At 51.1% G+C, this 24,597-nt stretch overlaps 1 protein-coding gene across 2 annotated transcripts; it reads right to left on the bottom strand.

The window, feature by feature from the left end:
• Nucleotides 1-199: 199 nt before the first annotated feature.
• Nucleotides 200-24,289, bottom strand: tnrc6ba (trinucleotide repeat containing adaptor 6Ba). 2 transcript variants are annotated; one of them, XM_049015005.1, is made up of 21 exons: nt 23,973-24,289; nt 22,056-22,275; nt 21,239-21,260; nt 20,168-20,530; nt 17,122-19,863; nt 15,717-15,863; nt 15,341-15,540; nt 13,398-13,478; nt 13,114-13,320; nt 12,692-12,826; nt 11,110-11,253; nt 10,799-10,912; nt 9,153-9,351; nt 8,462-8,623; nt 7,795-7,959; nt 7,218-7,361; nt 6,444-6,536; nt 4,127-4,342; nt 3,893-3,963; nt 3,196-3,335; nt 200-3,072 (listed from the first exon to the last, which is right to left on the bottom strand). In XM_049015005.1, the coding sequence occupies exons 2-21, from the start codon at nt 22,110-22,112 to the stop codon at nt 2,460-2,462; spliced, it is 6,015 nt and encodes a 2,004-aa protein (XP_048870962.1). In that variant the 5' UTR covers nt 22,113-22,275; nt 23,973-24,289; the 3' UTR covers nt 200-2,459. The 2 variants fall into 2 exon arrangements, with proteins under 2 accessions (XP_048870962.1, XP_048870964.1); XM_049015007.1 differs by having other exon boundaries at nt 22,056-22,143.
• Between the last annotated feature and the right edge of the window lie 308 nt (nt 24,290-24,597).

Genomic DNA, 24,597 nt, shown 5'->3' with positions numbered 1-24,597 from the left:
AACGGACACAGTACCTTTATTAGCGGCAGCGGAAAGGTATTGTGAGATTTTACAAAAGTCCTTCCTAACTTTGCATAATTCCACAAAATCCGCAGTCTTGAAAATAAATCCCCACGAAGCAGGCGCATTGAACACCACGACGAATGGCATGGATCCATGTATAATCTGGTCGAGTGAGACTCAAAAACAAGTGACATCGTTATAATGAGTGAAAACAAGCTGTTTATTTAAGATTTTTAATGGGGAGGTTGGGGTCTGCCCTGCACTCCCATGCCGTCCCCCCAAAATGTCCCTTTTGTTTACATTGTACATATATATTTATACACAGCATTGACAAAAAATATCACTCGGTTTGATTAAAAAAAATCTTAAACCTCACACGCTGAGAATCTCCAGTAGTAACCTTTGTATGTTTCTTGTGTATATTTATGCAATTGTAAACTAATCCCTGACAAGCAAACACATATATATATATATATATATATTTTTTTTTTTTAAAAAAAGACAAAAATTAAAAAGTTGAAAATGTTAATGTCATTACCAAAAACTGAACATCAGCAGATAGGTTCCCAGCTACAAACTCTAGAAATCTAGAGCCTGGCAACCTCACTTAATCAAGAAGCCTCAGCCCGATTTGCTCAGCCTGAGCTCCTACCAGCAGTTACCTCTTGTCCAGATAACTGCACTGAGAAGTGTACTGAATCCTCCTCCCAAACTGAACACTGATGAACATAGCCCCTAACAGTTCTTGAGGGCCACAGCAGACTCCTGAATGTACAATATTTCAAAGTGACTGAGCACACTGTGTACTTCACAGATCCGGTTGGAAGCGAGAGAACAAGAGATCGGGATTTAAACCCAATGGGTACTCATTACCCATCGTAATAAGAACCAATGACCCAGAGCATTGACTGTGAGGTACAGTGCTTCATCTGCAAGGACGACGATTTTAGCGTGGAAATCTGTCGGGTGGAGTGATATGGGGTCCTTGCCATTTGTGTACGTGCTGCGTCCAAAGTTCGTACCTCAAACCGATCAACCCCATACGAAAAGGTCTCCTGCGCAAATGAACGATTTTTAGAAAGAATTCGACACATGGCAACGTCGAAACTAAGACAAAGCACTGGTCAGACAGACTGGCAAAAGAAAATCAGAGTCCATGAAAATGGCAGAGGTGTGTTTGTGTGCGAGTGAGTGTATATATAAAGAAAGAAAACAGTGTGACCAACACATCTGTCATGAAAGCAGGGAGGTGTCTCTCACCACAAAGTGTTTCAAGTGTAAACACAAATCCTCTTTCCGTCTAATGCAACATAACCAGAGCCATTAATTCAACCTTTATTAATTTGTTCCTTTTTAAAAATTCTCTTTTTTGTAGAATATGAAAACAAAAACTGAACAGGAGTGTTAAAGCCCGCCATAACTTAAAAGGATCTTCATCAACAACAAAACTAACACACAGTTGTAACTTAAGGTATTTGCATAACCCCCCCCCCCCCCCCCCCCAACTTGGTCTGACAGATTTGGCATCGGACCGCGTGCAATGCTGTCAATCACTTCTTCAAGAGTCACTTTGTATTATTGCAGATCAAATGGTACAAATGAAAAGGATGCTTAAAAAAAAAAGAACGTATCAAGATGCGTTAGTGCCAGGGACCACTGGCAGAGCAGGTAACGCACTCGGACCACTCCTGCCCAAAGGCCTCTGCTCGCGTGAGATACCCTGTCTCTCAAGAAACTCCGATCTTGTTTCCTCATTACAATCCTCTCAGTCTCACAAAAACAAGACGGTTCCTCGTAAGGGTAAATAAAACCGAAACAATCATAGTCATAATAATGAACTTGACTTAGTAAGAAAATAACAACGATAATAATAAAGCTGGAGGTCAGTTTTGAAGAGGAACAAGACATTTCTGGATTCCACTGCTCCAAATAAACTGAACACAGAACATACGTTAAGATACAGTTAGTCTGTGGAACATGAGCCTGCCCTGTGCGGGAGATGTGCGATCCCTTCTATGGGAGTGACAGCAACACCAATGCTGCAGGTTGTCCAGAACTCACGGAGAACACCCGTGTGATGCACATTGTGTTTTTTTTACAGCGGTTGAACGCAGATACTTCCTTGAATCTGTTTTTGCTTGCATGAATTCCTGCATTTCAGTTCCACTCCGGATTTAAGTGTTATCCAGTCAAGTCCGAGTCCGACTGACTCTGTCGGTTCAAGTCTGGATGTTGAAGTCTTCATTTAGGGCAAAGGTTAAGTGTGTGTGTGGTGTGTGTGTCTGCACCATTGGCATAGGTTTATGAGATAAGATGTTTTGGCATGAGGGCTTGTGTGCTGCCTTGTAAGCACCTGCACAGGCCAGTGCTGTTGTCTGTGTGTGTGTGTGTGTGTATGTGTGTGAGAGAGAGAGAGAGAGAGACAGAGAGAGAGAGACAGAGACAGAGAAACAGCATCATATGGAGTCAGTTCCTCCTCCCAAAAGGTCTCCAGGCAGCAATGCAGCTGGGCTGCCCATCTGGTGTCTGTCTTCCACTGGGGGTGCCCCCCAGAGGCTACTGCTGGGATAGCCTGGGGCCATGCCACCCCATAGTCCTTGTCTTCCAGGCTCCACGCTCCCTACGCTGCTACCCACCACCCCTCCTGCTCCCCCAGACCCGTTGCTGCTCCACTGGGCAAAGAGGCCCAGGCTGGTTCCTTGGGACTGGGAGGGATCCGGAGAGCTGCCTGTACCGTCCAATCCTTGCCATCCAGAACAGGGAGGCCCTACGGTCCCCACACTCCCCCCTCCATTGCTGCTTGCTTCAGTCGGTCCTGCTCCTCCGGCTGCCGCCACCACCGCCCTTTCCCGCTCCCTCTCGCTTCCCGGGGTGCTCCCGCCTCCGCTGCTGCCCCCCACGGCACCTGTCCCTGATGGCCCCTGGCCTCCTCCAGCACCTGGGACATTCACGGCAGCCCCGCCTCCACCGCTGGCCCCGCCCCCACCCACTTGGGAATGTGCAAAATACCGACCGACCTCCTCCTCATTCATAAACTCGGCCAGGATGGTGGTGTTGCCCAAGACACACCTGCAGAAAACAGCAGGAGTTTCCATTAAGAGCTGGAACACCGAGAGAGACATCTCCAGAAGGAGGTATGACAGCAGATCACTGACAGAAAATGGACGCTGGCCAACAGGGCAGTGGACTCACATGTGCAATGCACTCTGGGCCTTGGCTGCTTCCTGCCGAGAACTGTAGCGAATCAGAGCGCTGCCCTGTGTCAGGCCAAGGTGAAAGGTCAGCAGGGGGCCGTGCTGCATGCAAATGGTGCGTAGGGTGGAGCCGTCGATCTATATATAAGAATTTGATGAGAAAAAAAGTCAGATATCAGACAGGGTCAATTCAGAAACAAATCTGAAATTAAAGAAAAGAAAAATCACCTATGATGTCCAGTTTGTGGCCTTGTATAGACACACTAATTGAACTTCTAGTAAAAGACAACACATAATTTGTAGATGCTACCCTGCAGGCTACTAATTAACTGTTAAAAACCAAAACACGCACAAGACTGAGCTTCGCTGAACATGCAATTTGCAAAAATTCACCCTGTGAGTTAGTAAGAATTTCACCTTGTTGATTCATGGACAAAAGTAAAATATATTTAGGGGTAAAATGAAGGAAACCCTTGACTTAGACCTGCATTTAACCAACATCTGCTATTCTGAGAACAATTTTGATGAAACGGTTTGATACTGAATGTTGATTTAGTTTTTGGTGGCACTGGAACTTGAGATTAAATCAGCCGACTCTCAATGGCACTACAATAAACCAAAAAACCCGAGAACCGAGTGAAGGCCCTTAATTAAAGGGCCAATTACATCAACCCCATTCACTAGCAACCCCTTACCTGTGGAGTAAGGTTGCTAAGCAACAGCCAACAGCTGCTTCTGGACGTCCCAGAATCGCTCCAGGCGGAGCCTAAGGGAGGGGAAAAAACCACACACATGCGTCAGCCCTTCAGATCTCAGTGGGAACAGCTTCGGACCAGGAACAGATCTATGGCTCCCCTGCATGCTTCTCTGATAAGAACCAATACAACTCAACTGCAAGAATATCATCAGGGAGGTGCTTGTAACGGTACCTGGCCCATATCGAGTGTCTTGGCTGCCACCAGACCCTCCCCAACCCCTGGCCAATCGGGGAGTACCCCCGGCCCACGGCGACACAGAGGGCTGCTTCTGATGGGTCAGACCAGGGGGAGGGCGGGGCATCTGAGAGCTGTTGCCTTTGGCCTTCCACAGCTTGTTGTGTCCAATCGGATCAGGAGGCCAGCTGGGCTTGTATTCAGTGTACTTTGCTGAGGAAAGAGGAAGTCAATTAGAATTCCCTGGAGAAAGTCAAAGCCTGTCAAAACAGTATCTTTTCTCCACTGTTTTTGCAGTGGCCCTCGTGCCCCTTTCGCTTTCCCACCATCCATGAAAAACAACACATGGAACAAATAAGAGAGGACTGAAACTAAACAGATCTAAATTTTTCGAAGTCAGAGCAGGGCTGCGTGAGCCAGCTTAGCTTTCTGTGAGACTAACCCTGTTTAGGCATGTGACCCTTAAGTGTGCCATTGTGCTTTTCTAACACTTGAAACCGCATTCTACTGACCGTACAAAACTAAACCGGAAAATATTCAAGTTGCGCCAAGAAAACAAGTAAACACTGCCACGGAAGCCCGTTCACTGGCTGTCACGGTGTAAACGGGCTATCCGCCGTTATCCCTTGATTCCTACTAAAGCACTTTCAGTGAAGCATCCAACACGAAAACCTCACAGGAGAATGAGCGCGATACCCACGGCGAGAAACATTTACCACAGCCATCTTTTACGGTGAAAAATCGATGTCCCTCTGTCACTAGTAGGGGGCTATTCGGAAAGCGACAACACTGTTCAGTGAGCTTACAACTCCGCTTCATAATCGTCTGGAGAGTTAAATCACTATCGGCTGCTTAATTACAATTCATCCTAAAATTAAAAGAACGCAGACTCAGCTAGGTTGTATAACTACAGCAGTGTTACTATATTGATTTCTCCAAAGACCAAGTGATAACTACTAATTAATGAATTAATGAACTCAGCGCCACGTGGAGCCACGGGGAAGATATTATCAGCCAATACTGTAACTATGCTTATGCTGACATGTGACAGATTATCCCGGTCCCCTCATGTCAGTTTATCACTTTATCTTGCGAAAACAAATAGATCATCTCATGCCTGCCGGTGCTTATAAGCTGCTTCCCCAGGTCCATAGTGGTGCAACAGGAGGAAAATGTCGTCGAACATAACAAGAAGCGTGAAATATAACAGCGACAAGAAGTGAGACAACTCGAAAGCCATTTACAGTAAGCTCTTTAGTGGCCGAGAGTCTCCCTGCATGAACTAGACACTACAGGCTCTCATGTGCTGCGCTGAGCACAGCTCATCACTAATCCTATCCTTTATGTTTGGTCATTGTACAAATACTCACATTCGTTAGAAAGATGACGCACTCATATTTTGCCAGACAAAGCAGCAGAACACTTTCATTCTAGTTAGCAAAACATAAAACCTTAGTTTTTTTTTTCATACTTATTATGTATCCTTGGAGGATTTTCGTTTAATATTTTCCCTGCAATGAAATTAAGTCATAATAAACCCAATTTGCAAACAGAGAATGCTTGAAAAATGTGGCAGGATTAACAAAGGCCAATTAGCAGCCCATGGGGACATGAATGCCCTCCGTCACAATCACGATCAGAGGTAGTCATGGCCAAATGAAGCTTCATGAACCACTTGCTGTATTTTCTGGCCCCACTAGATGGTGCTCTCTGTTCAAATAAAGGGCTCAAAGTGGAGCTGAGCGATATATCGATATTATATCAGTCAAGCGCAAAAATCACTTGGGCTTCAGATAACAGGCAAAACATTTCGCTGGATGCCAGCTTTTCAGTACGATACAGATATGTTTTTTTTACACCCAGTAAACCTAAATACCTAAAATATTAATAAGGTGCTTTATGACGCCCAAAAGTGAGTAATCAGTATTAATTCCAGATCCTTACGATTAACAAATGTGTCAGACTTTAAATTGCAAAAAGTACTGCCACTTCACCAATGTCTTTTTACTGTTTACTTTGTACTGTGTTTAAAATATGTCGTGGCTACTGAGCTGTTCCTTTCTTCTCTGCTACCTCAGTGCATATCGCACTGAAGTATACCAAACCATAGTATAGTATTCCAAAACAGTATTATGTGGTGTGCTCTGCTAACTGAATTTAATAAACATAAAGATACGCCAAGTTTGTACAGATTTTGAACTTCTGGGCGTCACAAAATGTCACATTAATATCTTAGCCTAATTAGAGGAAGAGTCGGCACTCCTCCCTACCAGCACGGAAAACACCATTCGACAAAACAGCCTCACTGGCATACCTGTATTATGTGCATTGTTGAGGGGGCTGTCTGAGGCACTGTAGGGCCAGGCACCATGTGAAGGCAGCAAGGTGTTCAGGGAGGGGTTGGATTCTGAAATATAAATTTAGGAGAGAGGGGCTTTTAGGGGCCTGAAATGAGGTGACAAGTACTTGTGTCAGTACCCACACTGTCTGTTGGTGACAGGTCCTCGTGTCAGTACCCACACTGTCTCGTGGTAACAGGTCCCCGTGTCAGTACCCATACCGCCATGCTTGTGTCAGTACCCACACTGTCTATTGGTGACAGATCCTCGTGTCAGTACCCACACTGTCTCGTGGTAACAGGTCCCCGTGTCAGTACCCATAATGTCATGCTCGTGTCAGTACCCACAATGCCTGTTGGTGACAGGTCCTCGTGCCAGTACCCACACTGTCTCGTGGTAACAGGTCCCCGTGTCAGTACCCATAATGTCATGCTCGTGTCAGTACCCACAATGCCTGTTGGTGACAGTTGCCCGTGTCAGTACCCACAATGCCTGTTGGTGACAGCTGCCCGTGTCAGTACCCACAATGCCTGTTGGTGACAGCTGCCCGTGTCAGTACCCACAATGCCTGTTGGTGACAGCTGCCCGTGTCAGTACCCACAATGCCTGTTGGTGACAGCTGCCCGTGTCAGTACCCACAATGCCTGTTGGTGACAGCTGCCCGTGTCAGTACCCACAATGCCTGTTGGTGACAGCTGCCCGTGTCAGTACCCACAATGCCTGTTGGTGACAGCTGCCCGTGTTAGTACCTGCATTGTCTCTCAGTAACTGGTGCTCATTGTCATTGAGGCTCGAGGTCCCTGTGGAACCCAGAACACTGCTTGGGGTCATGTTGGGGTCAGATTCGGGGTCAACGCTCTGAATGCCCTTCCAGGGAACTCCGGGCTGGAACTCTGTCATGGAAATGGCAGGCATATTTAGGAATATTCACTTTAGTGCAAACATGGTGAAATGAAGTCTGTTAAAACCCAGTTTATATAACGGAATATGAATAAATCCAGGAAATAAAGACATTACTCCATCTTCTCAGATTTCCATTAGGTACAGTTTAGGCATAAAAAAAACTGGAATTAAATTTACTCTAGCAATACTTCCGGACGATTCTCGTGTTTTGGGGCAATGTGCATCATCTGTTCTGTTCAGAAAGACTGAGAAGAGCATCAGAATCTGTGCGACTCAGACTCAGCACGGACTGACGCTGAAGACTTTGTGGTAAAAGTAAGCCACCACCAGAGGGTGGGATTTGGTATGCACCGAGCTGAGGCTGGGTTTCCCAATGGGTTCCCGACAGCAAGCGCGCGGTTTAACACAAGAGGCGCAGTTTACCAGGTGGCCAGCTGGAGGCGCCGGCCTTGACGCCCATCTTCCCCGGGGTTCGATGCCAGTTATCGGATGGGCCTTGCGGGGGCACCCCAAGACCGTCGTTGCCTAGCAACTCGTACTGGGAGTAGGGAGAGCCGCCCCTTAATTTCATTGGCGTGGACATGGGACCTGGAAGAGACCAATAACACAAGGGGGGGTGTTAAGAGGAAAAAAGACTGAGGATGACACTTGATTAACATCAGTGTGGTACTATGGGCAAACCATTGATGGGGATTATTATCATTGCCCCCCTATGTTAATTACCAATCAAACACTCCTCTATTGTTTGAATGAATGAATTAATGAATTTTACTCTGGTTCTTTTATGTTTACTTCAAAATCATAATAAAATTTTCACAGATTACAAATCGAACCTCATACAAACAAAATCCAATAATAAATCGAGAACCAGAAGGGTATAGAAAGGTATAGAAAGGTATAGGCTGAAGCCTGTGTATTTTTGCCTCCCCCGTATTTTCGAACCAAATTTTTTCTTCTTTATAAATAGCAGTTCAAAGCACAAGTCAAAATACAAAACATAGACAAGTTGCTCTTAAATTACTTCACCTCTCAAATGAAAATTTGCGGATTGCAAGACGTGCACCGTCAAGACGCGCAAACTGAAGCTCACCGTTCTTGTGTGGTGCGGTGTCGGGGGGGGATGGATTGGGGGAGTGCCCCTCCATCAGCCATTTAAACCGGGACTGCTGCCCCCCACCGTCCTTCATTCCGCCGGGGCCCCCCACCATCGAGCCCATCTCCAGACCAGACAGGTTCACTCCGGAGCCGAACCCTGGGGGGAGGGATGAAAGACGGGAGAGAGGTTTGCTTCTCAGCACTGCCGTCCCACGGAAATATCCCAGAAGCCCGGCTGATGTTTCTGCGTTTCGACTCTGCCGGTATTTTGCTAGACCTGGCTGGACGACCGCCTGCTTTTTTTGGGAACCAGACAGCAGAGGTCACATTACACCATGTTATTCCACAGGTGAGACTGTAGGGGGCTCCCAGTGGCACAGGCCCCCCCTGTCTGTCAGCAGAGAGCCAGTTTTGTGCGCTTTTTGAGTGGCTCCCAATGGATTGCCATGGTTCTGCTGTCCAAAGATGCTTGCTCTTTGCTGTGTGCTTCCACATTGCGACAGCACCCTCCTCCACGAGTGTTACGTTTCTCAGTGACGTCATGGCTGCCTACTGAGCGACAGGAAGTGAGTGGCATGTGCTGACGGAAGTGCTGCAATCTGACTAGGTGGCCACTGCATGTGAGGTGATCACAGAACACAACTGCACAATCACAGGCTGAAAAGGGGTGAGGGTCCGAGACTCACCAGGGAATCCTCCTTGTGTCTTCTGATGCAGCTGCTCAGCCAAAGATCCCCCAAGCCCAGGGTGGGGCAAGGGGTCAGCCATCGTCTGCTTTGGCAGACCCCCCCCCATGTGTGACGGGGACAGCTTGGAGCCCCCGCCAGGACCTCCGACCTGCTGCTGCTGCTTCTGTTGTTGAAGGACGGCCATAATCCTGGCCAGCTGATGACGGAGAGCGGAGAACAATTTGACCAGTAAGGATGGAGGAAAAGGCCATAAAAAAAAATCACATTACAACACGGTCAGACTATTTGCTGACACAGAACACACAAATATATTGATTTGCGTCTGGCAGACTGCCCTCAGTAGAGCCTGTGTTTTCTCTTTTCTTTCTAAGTTGCCTCAAATTCACTCTCCTATGACTCAGGAGTTTGAATTCAACGACGGCAGCAAGGAATCACTGGCAAATCACCTCCAGCTCTCCATTAGCCAAGAGCATGAGAGCAGCGATGCTCAGAACCCGGAGGCGGCGAATCAGATGTGCACGCGAACATGTTCCGGTTTCAGCAGGTTTCGATTTGGTGAGAGATCTCTGAGGGCAGAGCCTCCTTAAACAGCGGAACTAATAGGGAATGTAAAGATAATCTATAGCGCATGCTATGTTTGGAATTAGCAATGAAAATGCCATGGAACAACGACCCAATTTGTAAAATACGACTGGTACTAAAGATCAAAAGGAATGAAGATGCCGTGAAATATGATACATATTTCTGTGGCAAACATTGATAAAAAGAAATGAAGTGTAAACAATGTTGACACACTACAAATGTAAAATACGCCATAATACACCGTATTTTTAGAACCAAGTCGCATGTTTTCTCCGCCAAAAGTGGGGAGAAAAAGTCACTGCGTCATATGGTCTGAATATTGCTCTGCTCACATGCTTTAAAGAAGAAGATATGCAGTAAAGTGCTGGTTTCTATGCTAGGGGCTAACCCACCTTTTATGTGCATGCATGTTCTCCGTTTCATTCATAATTCTTAGCCCATTTCCTCCTCTCGGTCCTTCCTCCTACATTTACATTTACATTTACAGGATTTAATCCTCCTCCCAGTTCGGGAGTGCTAATTCTCAGAGCGCCCTCTCACATCGCATAGCCACGCCCCCTCTCCCTTCTATCTTCCTGACAGGCAGCTCCATCAGGAAGACAGGAGGGATGGATGCATGCAGCATGCCGAAATCGCCTCCACCCACATCCCGCCCCATCGGTCTATCCTATTTTGTTACTGAAGTGTCTCCTTGTTTTTTTGTACTTTTATAGGTTTTACTGATTTTTTTTTGTTAATGACAGTGATGATGCTTCTTAATGATGCTGTTGACTGCTGGTCACTTTACGTGGCTGACATAAAATATTTTACTATTTGGTTCAGAATCTTTTTTTTCTTCATTTCCCTCCTCCAAAACTACGTGCGTCTTATGGTCCGAAAAATACGGTATAACACCCAGGAACAATCAAATTCTCCTACTTGCAGTGAACAAAATTAAATGCAGTTATTTGTTTTTAAATGAAAACTTTAATTTAAGCTATGAAAAGCATTAGCTTCAGCGTCTCCCGGCACCCAATTGGCAGGACTGCCCCAGATCCGCCTCCTCGCCCCCGCCCTGGTACCTGCTGTGGGTCCGACTGCTGCCGCAGATTCTGGGAGAACCTCCTCTGGTTTTGCAGGAGCTGCGGTGGTGGCTGCTGCTGCTGCTGCTGCTGCTGCAATAGGAGCTGACAGGCCTGACGGAGAGAAAGACGGGTGGATGCAGGTCAGGTGGGAGGGGCAGGAGAATAACGGACATCCAACATCATATGGCTGCAGGGACTGTCAAATGTGCGGAGCGTAGGCAGGTTAATAATAGAGGTAATGCGTGCAGCCTTAAGCCGAGGATGAGATGCGACCATGGGAACATGCGAGGAGGGGCGCTGACACTCACCAGCTGGAACTGAATGTGGGGGGGGTAGATGCTGCTCAGCATGGCGAGGTGCTGGGGAGAGAGCTGGGCAGGGAACACCCCCGCTCCCACTCCCCCGACGCCGCTGCTGGGGGGTGGCATCTGCTTCAGCACAGAGCCTGACACCTATGATGCGGAGGGACACACGTGTCACGGCGGGCATGGTCCAGCGCCCCACACAGGGCCTGTGACATAGGACATGCAGGAGAGTGGTGGCTGTCCTCCTGTGCTGCCCCCCGGGGAACCCCCCCCCGGGCAGGGCACCGCTGCTCGACACTGGGGCCGAGTGACCCTGCTTAGCTGGGGACTAACTGCATACAGGTGCATATTTATGGGTAGTAACCAGTGAATGAAATGGCCCCAGTGATCGGGAACAATCAGGTCAAAGCATCATGCCAATATGGTGCTTCCCCAACTCATAGCATTTTTTAACGTTTATGCCCGATTATGTAATAGCATATTTTTTCAAGCAAACTGTCCTAGGGGTGAAGCAGAGCAACAGCATTTCAGGGTCCAGAAGGAGATCTGAAATAGCAACATTAAAGTCACCGATGCAGGTCAGTCAGTCCGACCGACCGACAGACAGACAGCCAGCCAGACCGACCGACCGACAGACAGACAGCCAGCCAGCCAGTCCGACCGACCGACCGACCGACAGCCAGCCAGCCAGCCAGTCCGACCGACCGACCGACAGACAGCCAGCCAGTCCGACCGACCGACCGACCGACAGACAGACAGCCAGCCAGACCGACCGACCGACCGACCGACCGACAGACAGCCAGCCAGACCGACCGTCGGTCAGACAGCCAGCCAGTCCGACCGACCGACCGACAGACAGCCAGCCAGTCCGACCGACCGACCGACAGACAGCCAGCCAGTCCGACCGACAGACAGACAGACAGCCAGCCAGTCCGACCGACCGACAGACAGACAGCCAGCCAGACCGACCGTCGGTCAGACCGACCGACCGTCGGTCAGACCGACCGACCGTCGGTCAGACCGACCGACCGTCGGTCAGACCGACCGACCGTCGGTCAGACCGACCGACCGTCAGTCAGACCGACCGACCAACCGACCGTCCGTCAGTTAGACCGACCGACCGACCGTCAGTTAGTCCGACCGACCGACCGACCGACCGTCAGTTAGTCCGACCGACAGCCCGACCGTCAGTTAGTCCGACCGACAGCCCGACCGACAGACAGATTTACAACAGCACCACAGCACACACATTTACTCAGGGAAAAGAAAACTGCAAGAACAGCCATTCATTAGCCAGTGTCCAACTGATGCTTCACACCGGCTGTGTGACCATCAGATTCTGAAGACTTTACAGCGGGAACCACAGCTCTGAGAAAATGCTACCGCAAGAACAACAAGTGGACAGACCCTTAGCTCCAGTAGAGGGCAAACTAATCATAAGAATAGCTGATCGAACTGTTTAAGAGTAACGGAACTGCATAAGCACCCTCAAAACAAGGGAGTGAACAGGTTAAGAGTTAAACAACTTATACAGCCAAGAAACCGCATAAACCGCAGGCTAAGAGAGGAGATAGCGCAGACGTACCTGAGGCGACAGGAACTGATGAGGCACTTGCGCTCGTATGCCTGGGGATGGATTTATGGGCGGCACACCAGGCTGGTGCACCCCCCGAGACGGAGCCATGCCACCACTGCTACCAAACACGCCGTGTCCACCCGCCTGGTAGGGGGAGAACAGAGAAAGGGTAGGGCTTTTATACAGGCCCCAACACTACACAATGAAGAGAAGGAGGAAAGAAATAAAACCTTCAAATAGGGGCAGCAAGAATGGAAAACAGGAAGAGAAAAGGGCTTTTAAGTTTTTAACGTTGGGCTCTGACTGGTATGGCCAACAGGGGACCAATAAGGACAAGCAGGGAATGGGAGAGGGGGGTGGAGGAAGATGGAATAAATGGCTAACAGGCGGCCCGTCAGTGTAACTCCAGTCAGATTGTTGCTTTTCCTTACCTTATCATAATATGGCCCAGGCTCAGCAGAACAGACTTCTTTGGATCCGGGCCGGAAGACGGGCCCCGTTCCACCTCCGCCCCTCCCGCCTTTGCGCATCTCTCCGTTGTAGTCGGTCGGGGATATTCCCCGCTTCTCCCCATCCAATTTCTTGTCCTGGGGAGGCCCCGGAGCTAGGTCCAGTGCCCTTCCGCTGGGGTCCTCACCCTAGTGGCGGAAAGTGCCTTCGTCAGTACCGCCGGCACTCTCCGGGTCGACGCGGCACGCGTGTTCAAGGCACCTACCAGGAGCCCGATGTTGGAGAACTGCCGGCTCATGGGGCCGATCCAAGCGTCTCCCCCTCCACCTCCGCCCTTCAGCGCGCCCTGCGGAGCAGACAGATGCCTGAGTATGCAGGCACATGCTCCTTTCCTGCATGCAAAGCTGCAGAAATGCACGGATGCAATTTTATATCCCGTCAGGTTCTGAGAAAAGCCCCCTTGGTCGCAGTGTGAGGAGCCCCGCGCGCCCCGATGACCCACGCCGGCCTACTTGCAGTTTCCCTTGCCCCCCAAACAGAGGTTTCTGCCCACTGCCCTTACCTTGAACCACCGCCCCCAGCTGCAGGTCACATGGTCACATGACCACAGAAGCCACTGCCAGGGAGGGAGGTAAGAGCCATGGCCAAGCATTTAACATTGCTCTACAAGCTCATTCTGTTACAGCATGCCGCTCCCCTCTCCCGCACCAAACCGCTCTCCAAATTTAGAGACAAACAACCATGACCAGCATGCATCACCAGTGGTCACAGGACACGCCCCCTCAGCACCTGTAAGGCGACACCTGCCCTCTGCATCAAAGCGCCTACCTGCTTCCACCCCCTCCCCCCAACCCCACCCCCAGTGTCTCCCTCTCTGCAGTGATATTTAAAATAGGCCCGCAGGCTGATGTTGCTTTTCCTGTTTATGGGGGCGCTGTGGGAAAGCAGCAAACCAGATGCCATTTAATGCTCAAGGATAAACGACAAGTGAAACCAAAAAAAAAAACCACATATTACATAATATAAATATATACAGAGAATAGACAGGAAAACCGTACAGAAAGCAGAAGAGGAGCGACCCAGAAGGGAACTTTTGGAATGTTTTCCATAAAGTCAGCCTGAGCTGAAGGGGGGTGGGGGAGCTGCAGTGCACATCAGACAGCGCCCTGCTGCCCCAGGTTACACTGCGGGTCCAGATGACCATGACACTGCAGCAACCAATCAGAGCACAGCTCGGGGAAATGCGAGTGGCTGACCGAAAACTAAAATGAAGAGCGGAACGAATGGCACGTTGGCAGCCAGAGCACCATCCAGCCCCCCCCCCCCCGGCCCCCATGCACGTATTGACGTGGAACAGATGGTGCTGTTTATGGCATGTGAACGACTGATAAGATCAAAGGCTTCCCTTCCGCGTGCGGCACAAAAACAGCACATCTTCTTTCTTTAATGGCGGCAAGACCCGAAAAACCTTCTACAGACTTTAAAAGCGAGACGTGGCACAAACATCAAACATAACGAACAAACGGCACACATAGTGAGCAAGCACAAGACGACATACGCCAAAACGTGGCAGATATATCCCCGCATTTCACACATCGAGTCGTGTGAGCAGCAGGAGTACCTGATGCTAGCCCGGCTGGCCTTTGCAGCACCAGAGAGGCCTAACAGGCACCTATAAGGACGCCTCAAAGCACACCCAAGGCCCAGGATCCTTCCGTTATGGGTGAGTCTACCCACCTCTGTGATTTTTTTTTTCAGCAACACAATGTTTGTGCTCGCGGCGTGGAGGCTATCGGTCTGTCTGCATCTCAGCAGATGGTAATTTTCCGAACATACCCACACGTTACATTTAGGGTCCCAACTTAGGGGTCCATTGTAATCACCAGTGATATGATTGCAGACCATCCCCATCGCTCATGTCTCGCTGCGCACCCAAGGCTCAGACTAATGACTGAAGATTAGAGGAAAAGCACTTAGCTCATCTTGTTCTCAACTCGGCCAGGAAACGGCCAATCCCATTCTGGGGGAATTTAACGAGAACGGGAATTCCCATCGAGGAGGTGGCTTGAGGAGGAACTGACTTGAGATCAGTGGCCACACTGACACACACGGAGGCGTCTGGCAGGAGGCGAATTCAGTGTTTCTCGGTTTCTATAGATGTCAGATCGCAGCAGCTGCAGTCCGCCCCCCACCGCGCTTGTCGGGTACCTTGCTGTTGGCCTTCTTGCCCCCAGCTGTGTGGCCTTGACTCCAGCCCCCGGAGTTGTAGGAGGAGCTGCTGCCCTGTGAGCCGGTGCTGCTCCACACGCCCCCGCCGCTGCTCTCCTCGTCCTCCTCCCAGCTGGAGTGGCGGGAAGCGCTGACGGAGCCGTCTGCCTCGCCCCAGCCGTCTTGCATAGACTTCGGACCTATGGGGGGGGGGGGCAGCAGGAAGAGAGCATCAGCAACACTGTGGCCATCGGCAGGGGGGGGGGGGGGGCAAGTCACTCCCTATCATGCCTCTGCTGGGGGCGGGGGGGACACACGAAGAGATTCACACACACACACACACACACAACACCACCGGGGGGGATAGCAGAATTACCGGTGCTGGGGGAGGGGTGTCCCCAACCAGTAGGCTTGGCAGAATCTTCTAGGTCTCCCCAGCCAGTGGGGGCATCCGTAGGCTTGCCCCAGGCTGCTGTGCCGTTGTCCACGGATGGGCTAGAGGGGGCGCCGCTGTTGCCCCAAGCTGCAATTGGCGACAAGCACCATTTTAACGAGAATTCCAACCGCAGCCCTTAAAAAGCTACGATAAACGAATCCTCTATATTTCTAGCCGATTATAACATTTGAACGACTCTTGCATTCGTCCTGAGCAGTGCACGTAGGTAGTGCTGCATCATAAAGACAGCAGGCTGCAGTGACGCCGACAGGTCAGCTCATCTTCTGACACACGGCAAACTTTTTTAACGCCCAAGTGACATCGGACGGTACCCGGTGAAGCAGGACTTCAGCGGCCTTCCTTGCTGCTCTTGGACAACCACACTTTATCAGAAGGTAGTTCCTAAATTTCTAAGATGAGACTCCCTATTATTTTACTGTGCGGCTGACGTGGATTAACCCACTGCCAGCTCCGATTTCACCGCATCCCAAGGTCCCTCGCGGAGGCTAAGGGGAGAGAGAGCAGGAGCATCGCTGGAAGCCCACTAAGCCCACAAATTCCAAAAGGGGGCTCCTGCTTCATTTCCCCACCGCATGTCAACATCTGATCTTTTCCCCCACATAATTACATGCGACCTAAATCAGCAACATGTGGTTGCAGGTTTCTGGCAACTTAATATGTGTTGCAACATGTGACATTAATTCATGGGGCCGGGGCCACACGAGTACAGTAAAATCCCCTTATAGTGGACTCGCTTAATCGTCTATAACGGACGAGGTCCGCTGGTCCCGGCCATGTGCTTTTATGAACATGCAGAAGAAGCATCGGATATAGCGGACTCACATATAACGGAATTTCGCTTATAACTGACGAACAATTTGGTCCCCAGGGCCACTTTTAGCTGTAGTTTTGTTCACTTATAATGGACATGCAGCTCCGCCTACAAGGCGCGTGGCGTGCCGGTGATATCCAGCGCAGATATGTAGTCGGGATTATTAATAGGCACGCATCTGATCAGGTAAACTTGGATTACTACATGTAGAATATAATAATCTATATCACAAGTATGTCTATACCACAAGTATAGTTGTGTTCTGGGCATACAGCAACTCTGGATATAACGGACTTTGGACATAACGGACTTGCCAGGTCCGTTGAAGTCCGTTATAACTGGATTTTACTGTATAACACATTACAACATATTACAAAAAAGAAATATATACAAAATCAAACAATCCATTCATATACCAATATAAAAGGGCTGCTTTACTAGTGCCAGTGCCCAGTAATTTATGCAATGCCGGGGCATTAATGTATGTCACGCAAACACACACATATTCCTCACCCATCCCAGAATTCTTCCCAGGTCCGGAGCTGGACTCCCTGTTCCCTGGAACTGCAGGCTGCTGCATTGGCCTCCCAGGGCCCTGCTGCTGCTGCTGCTGCGGCTGCTGCTGCTGCTGCTGCTGCTGCTGGGGCTGCTGCTGCTGGGGCTGCTGGCCGTGGTGGGAGGCCTGCTGCCCCTGGCCAGAGGGGGCGCCGTTCTTGTCCCACAGGTTGACGCTCTTGTAGTTGTAGCGGTTGGGGTCGCCCCACACCGAGGTGCCGTCGTCAATCTCCATCTTGCGGTTGATGGACTGCGGCGACGGCTCCTCCCAGCCGCTGGGCTCAGGGCCCTCGGGGCGGCTGCTGGGCGGCTGGGGCACGGGGCCCGAGGTCCAGCCTGAGCTTTGGTTCTGGTTCGGGTTCTGGGACGGAGGGCCGCCTGGCCTGCCCCAGCCGCCAGCCGCGTCCTGCTGCGTTGGCTGTGATTGCTGCTGCTGTGCTGTGCCCTTCAGGCCTCCTGCCTGGCTGCTTGGCGCCGGCAGAGAATGGGCTTTCCCTCCCCAGCCCTGCTGGGCTTTTCCGTCTCCGCCTCCGCCTCCACCCGCACCTTCCCAGCCCCCCCAAGTCCCCAGGTCGGCATCCCCGCTCCCACTGGCTCCGTTTCCCTTCCCCTCCCTCCAACCCCCTGATTTGGGCTCCCGCTTGTCCCAGTCATTGCTGCCATCTCTTTGCCCCCAGCCTGACCCCTCCCTGCCTTTGTCCTTCCATCCTCCCCCCTTCTCATCTCCACCTACTCCCCATCCATTCCCACCTCCGCCACCCACCGTACCCTGTTGCCCAAAATCGCCCCACCCATTTCCTCCACCTCCTCTACGCTCTCTCCACTCCTGCCCCTCGCTACCCCACCCCTTGCCTATGTTTTCCGGTTGCCCAATCCCACCCCAGCCCCCGGCTGCCTTCCCCTGGCCCCCCAATGCATTTCCCGGGCCCCCGGAGCCGGGCTGTGTGCTGGCAGTCGGATTGCGTAACCCGGGGCCAGAGGGCTGGGAGCTGCGGCCTGGTTGGCCAGTGTTACTGCCGCCGTCCCAGGCATCTCCGGGCAGAGGCGCAGCACTCAGCCCCTGGGAACTCGGAGCGCCGCCTGTGAGATGGGAAGCAGCGGATGGGTCAGTGGGGGCAGATTCTGCAGCAGGGGGGTACACAGGGGCTAGGCCAGCAGGACTCAGGTTCGAGGACGGCGGGGTGGAGGAACTGAAGCCGGCAGCTGCAGCAGCGCCTCCACCCAAATCCCAGGCCACGTTCTGCCGGATCTGCGTCTGGCCCCATCCGGTGTTGGACAGCACCTTGGGGTCCAGGTCGGTCCGGCTGAGCAAGTTCTGTAAGGCCACTTCAGGGTTGGCAGCCGGGTGAGGGCGGGGTGGGCCATGGTGTTGATTGTGAGGGCCGCCTCCAGCTCGAGAGTGCCCGCCGCCGCTGGAGGACGAAGTCCCGCCCCCACCACCCCTGCCCTGGCCCCCCCACTCGCCGACATCGCCCCCTGCATCATCGCCGGCCCCTTTCTGATTGTCCCAAGCTCGTGTCGCAGGCGCGGTGCCTACGCCACTGCTGCCTCCTGCGACCTGATTGCTAGGCCCGCTCGTGCTAGCCGCCCCCGCAGTACTGCCCCATTCCCCCACCGAAAGCTCTGCCCCATCTCCCCCACCGCACGCTCCCTGAGATACCCCAGTGGTCTTACTGGTGCCCCCGCAGCCTGTTCCCCAGGCTTTACCCCCCAAAGCTCCGATGCCATCTTTGCCCTCCTGGCTGGCGTAAGTCAAAGACCCGCCCCCTTCGCCAGAGAACACGCCCCCTCCAGACCCACCCTCCCAGTCTTCGACGCAAGTCTTCGAGGCACCCATCTTAGGATTGGAGGAGAAAGAGAGAGCTCTGCACGAGGAGGACGAGGACGACAAAGAGGTAGCGAGCTCCCCACCATCCAGCGGACCACACTCGCCTTCATCCAGTCCAGATTTTTTTGGTCCCATGCCCCCCCACTCCCCGCAGAGGGGCTCGGCATCCCGGACTTGCATTTGGTGAGGTTGATGCTGATGGCCGACAGGGTTCAGGGAGGGAGCCGGGTGGCCCAAGGAAGGATCAGCAGACAGAGACGACGATGACAAGTTTGGTAGAGCAGACGGCCCACCCTCGGCCACCGAGGGGCAAGCCCCAGCTGCCCCATCCTGCACGAGGGCTGGCCAGGCTGAAGGGTTGGCATTGGGGGTGAAGTTGGCACCAGGGGTCCCACTGCCCGTAGCCATACAACCATCAGCAGTCCCAGGAAGGGTGGAGACTTTGGACCGGGAGCCCATGCCCCCCCCAGCACTGGCCTGGGACGAGCCGCCCCAAACAGCGCCACTTAATTGTGTACATTCCCTCACGGGGCAGGAGGATGACAACGGGGGGGATGGAGGTCCGCCCTTCCCCGCTCCTCCCGCATGTTGCTGCATGTGTCTATCGCCCCAGGGGGCACCGCCGGTCTCCCCCCCGGCGGCACTCGCCCCCAAAATACTCGGCCACTCCTCCAGGTCGGACCTGTCCACTATCACCTTCTCCCGGCCCTGAGAGAGGGGCTGGCTGCCGGAGCTCGCCCCCCACGTGGAATTTGCATAATTTGAAGAAGAAATAGTAGAAGAAGCAGCGACTGATGGCGATGACGAGGAGGAAGAAGAGGAGGAAGAGTGGGGTAGTGAGGAAGCTGAGCCTGCTGATCCAGGACCGCAATCTAAAATAAGAACAAACGGTGCAGTTAATTATGACCTGGCCAGGAATGCATCAGCCAGGATATTTCTGATATCTTGTTATTTTCAAACGGGCACTTTTCAGGGCAACAACAAAGTCTGACCCACTGCTGTGGGCAAACATGAAGCTGACAGCAGCAAGCGGTCGGTAGTAAGACAAATGGCAGTAGTGGATGCAATATAGATGATGCAAATGGGGCACCAATTCCTTCATCATCCTTCCAAACTGATTAACAGATATTGGGAAATGTAAGTATAAAAAATCTGTCTCCTTCTCTCATAACTGACCTGAGGCGGCAGCTACTGTCGCATTGGTGCCGTCCCCTGGCGAGGCGGCGGGGGCGCCCCCCCCCAGCAGCATGCAGGACAGCGGCGGCTGGCCCCTCTTCAGTAGCACTTTGTGGTCCTGCTGGCAGCGGAAACGGGGGGGCACTTCACGGGGCATGTAGCGCTGTGGGGCCTGGGTTCCGCCAGTGGGGGGCTGCCCGTTGGACGCAGCCGGCCGCTTGGCATTGTTCCCACTCTGGGAGGGGGCGCCAGCCACAGCCCCGGCAGGCAAGGGGGAGGCCGAGGAAGCGGGGCCAGGGCTGGGGGACGCGGAGCTGGGGGTGGCCGAAGACTGAGTGAGTGTGCACTTGGTCGAGTCTGGCACTGCGGGAAGAGAAAGGCGGTAGGGGGTACATGAGGGAGACTCCGACCAGCAGCAAAAACGGAAGGAAAATGCGATGCATTCAACAGGGGCAATAAAGTCATATTAAGGATTAGGGCTGGATATCAGCCCTAACTCTACAATTCCACTTGATTTCCATTTGATTCAATTTCGATTCCATTTCAATTGCTAAAACATCTTTTTAGAACAATTCTTTGAAAATGAATTCAGGTTGCAGATTCATGAATGTCAAATATCAACAAAAGGTCAAACGATGATTTTTTTTTTTTTTATTTAACCAACAAACAAAATAGTGAAATGCAGATATCCGTTACCCTGTAATGAAATTAACAAAAAAAATATTAAGTAAAACGCAGCAAAAATATTTTCATACAGGCGAAAGGCAAACATTAACAAGATCGATCTCACGATTTTGAGAATCGGCATCGAATCCAAGTCAATATCTAGACTAACCAATCGATATTTTTTTGCATCCTTATTAGGGATGCAGGAAAAACTTCATAAACAGACTAGGTATGTGACCAGCAGATACGTAAAGGTTGACTAGGTTCATACCATCCGAACGTCAACATTGCGGCAATCACAGCCTACCAGACGGTGACGGAATATAAGCATGCACAGGAAACGACACCGCGGGGAAGGACACGGGGTAAATTAAGCGGCAGAAACTGCATGGCAAGAGAGCTTACCTTTGTTTTTTTGTTCTGCGACCTGAAATGAGATACAGGGTCGTCAGTCATCGTAATCAGGGTTTCATTCGGATACAGTGAGACTCAAGTGCTCAGTGATCAAGGGGAAAGGAGCATGATTATAAAATATGACTGTGTTTTATTGTCCTTATCGCTGCATTATTCTAAGAGTGAGTGGTGCCAAATCTCGGCCCAGAGAACACAACAGAGACAAACATTTTCCAGCCACCTGAGAGCTTTGAAACCTTCGTTTTACGCAGCTCCCTGGGTAACACGGCCGTTATCGGCTGGAATAAGGGCACCGGCAAACACGGTTGTCCTCTAGGACCACAGCTGAGAGTCCCCTGACCACAGGCACACCTCGATCTGGGTGGCTTTAGAATGAAACCAGAGAAGGCACCCATGGCGTAAGACGTACGAAGGTCCGGCCTCGGGTGATGCAGGCTGTCAGCAACTAGGAACGATAAATCCTTCTTAAATGGGGGAACGGTGGAATCTTCCAGGTACCCACATTGCCAGTGGGTTGTGGGATCAGACCCCAACTTGGATGGCAACAGCAAAAGCTAGGCTATCCCCGTGAGTCACACGAGGCCTATGAAGTCATCTTTCAATCAGAGCCACATTTCACAACGAAACACCTCAAGCAGCAGATCACCTCCTCCACGAGTGACAACTTTAAACAAGCCAGCAGGTACTAAATTGAAACCTTCTCTCCCCGCAGCCGGCGAGTGATAGCTCTCCTCTATGCATCTCTTACATCAAACTGAGTAAAAGCAAATGTTATTTATCTGGCTATAAAACAGTCCGGCGCCGGTACCTTCTGGGAAGCGTCCCGTTTCCTTTTATCTTCTTTCTTCCTTTTCTTGTCTTCCATGAACTGCTCTTCCCTTTCCCAATTCTCTTCTCTGAGGCAAAACGAGGGAAGAAGCAGAGGGGTGGGAGGAGAAGAGAAGGAGGTCAGACAGTCCAGGACATCCCAGTATTTCCACGGTTGCCAGGGATGCACAAGTCGGCTGGCGACCACGGGGATCTCTCATCTAGAAAACGAATGATTGACAGCTGAAGTTTCAAGAAAACAATGACAGGTCCTTCTGAAGCACTGGATAGACCCAGCTGGCTCATAGGGCCCAAGCACAGAGCCTAAGCCCTCATCTCTTGGTGCATTTTGGTAGCTGTAAGCTTCTTTACAGTATTATAGTATCAGCAAATAGGCCAGCTAGTGGTATATAAATAATTTAATACTCATTGGAAGCTACACACACCAGTTGAAAACCAATTATTATAAAGGTTAAATGTCCTATTTCCAGAAAAAAAAGACACACACACACACACACACACACACACACACAACCACTGATAACTCGGGAAAACTGGACCTGCATGAATGGCTAGTAGCAAGGCGCCATATTTCTCGAAGTATCATTTCTGAACTCAGACGCCAGCTGAGTGTGTGACATACATGCGGAACACCTCCTTTGGGATATTTATAAAAAATACTGTAAGTGCACGATGCTCTGTGCATCCTCCACACAGCACCCAAACTTATTGTGCTAATGTTTATGTTCAAAGGAAAATCAATATTAACGTGGAGTTACTGCACTGCCAGCAAGTCATGCAAATACACCGCAGAAAAATAAAGCCCATGACAGCGGGTGAGAAGGGACCAGCAATACACATTTACATGTCATTACATTTAACTTCAGTGGCCGTGGTAGTGTTTTCTAAGTTTGCCCGTGCGTTTGTTAGTTTCATTTACAGTCCCAGAGTCACACGCCAAAAACAAAATGGTCCGAAAGTGACGAGAAACGAAACCAGCGACTCGCCGGCTGGAGGGAATCGCTGCGCCCGTGGGTGTGAGGCTCCGACTCCCGGACATGCTAACGTGTTAATCCAGGATGAGGGCGAGAGGCTCAGCCTTATTAACAGGACGCAGCCGAGGGCTCGTCGGTAACCCCTGGCCGAGCGGAGGATGGCAGCGAGCTGTCTGCTCGGTGACGGGCTGCCAAATTCATCCCGCCGTGTTTGATCCAGAGTATTTTGCACATTTTATGTTTTTAAAGGCAGCCCCTTACTCCCGGTACCGAGGGGAGCTCGGGCGGCCGCAGAGAGGGGTCCCTGAGGTGGGAGAGATGCGCAGACGAAGCGGAGGTCCCCGCCCGCACGTATTGCAGACCGGCCCGGCCCGGCCGAGCCTAGCTGTCAAAGCCGTGCAGCCTCTCGCACGGAGCCGCTCGGCCAGCGGCGTAAAGCGAGGCCCCGGCACCGACTCGGCCGGCTAGGTATAAGGAGGAGGAGGATGCACCATTAATTTAGAATTGCCAGCGGGCGCCCCTGTACATGACCGAGCAGCCCGGGAGAAACGGGCTACCCGATGTGGGCTAATATAAGCTCGCAAGGCATTTCCCCACTTCGGTAAAAAAAAAACAAAAAAACGCAAAAGAACAATAATAATAATAATGATATTAGGTAAAAAGACAGTAAAGCGGTAGCAGTAAATTCGCTGGCCGAAGCTGAAGCTTCGCCTCGGAACAGCCGACTTTCGGGCTCGGTTCACGACAGCAGCGGGCTGCCGCGTCCGCGGATTTGCCATTTTGGAAGCGCCTGAGTTCGCAGCGCGCGGCGGCCGAGCGCCGGCGGGGACCCGCTTCCAGACCGCGGGGCGGCTGCTCGGGCGCCGCGGGACACGGAGCAAAGCGCGCAGCCGAGGCGGCGGCGGGCTGCACGGGATACTCACCTCAGGAATTACACATGAAATAAAGTGCTTGAGTGCGAAATTCTGGCGTTTTGAGGCATTCGAGGCAAAAAAAATAATACACGCACACAGAAACAATGTAGTATTCCCAAAAGGCGAATAGTAGAGAATGACGAAAAATACCCTTTTAAAAATTCCGAATAGAATGTATGTTTAATGATACTGTAAACCAAATATGCAGAACCTCTTCGTTTTCTAACGAGCTATAAAGTCAGTCAGTTGACGGTCGGCCATTTTGCTGTTCGGTTTGTGTGTGTGCGTGTGTGTGTATGCATGCATGTGTGTGTGTCTGCCTAGCAGAACTCTGACTGGGGGGAGGGAGAGTTTTTTGACCTTCACAACATTAAGAAGTGTGAGGATTTCACTCTGACATCACCGATATAAAACACAACAGAAGGCGAGTATAAACTAAAATGCAAGCTTTATTACCCAAGTAACATCAGTGTTGCCAAAATAAATAATGCAAATGCTGTACGGCATCACTTTTAGCTTATGCAGTATTTACATTCCCCAAAACTAATAATGGTAACGTGTTTTTACAATATAATATTTAATTTAGTTAGTTTTTTTTCACATGCAAACCCCTTATCCTGGACAGGATAGCAGC

This window comes from Brienomyrus brachyistius, chromosome 5 (genome assembly GCF_023856365.1).
Source record: "Brienomyrus brachyistius isolate T26 chromosome 5, BBRACH_0.4, whole genome shotgun sequence".
NCBI lineage: Eukaryota > Metazoa > Chordata > Actinopteri > Osteoglossiformes > Mormyridae > Brienomyrus > Brienomyrus brachyistius.
This window is presented reverse-complemented; position numbering and strand designations above follow the sequence as displayed.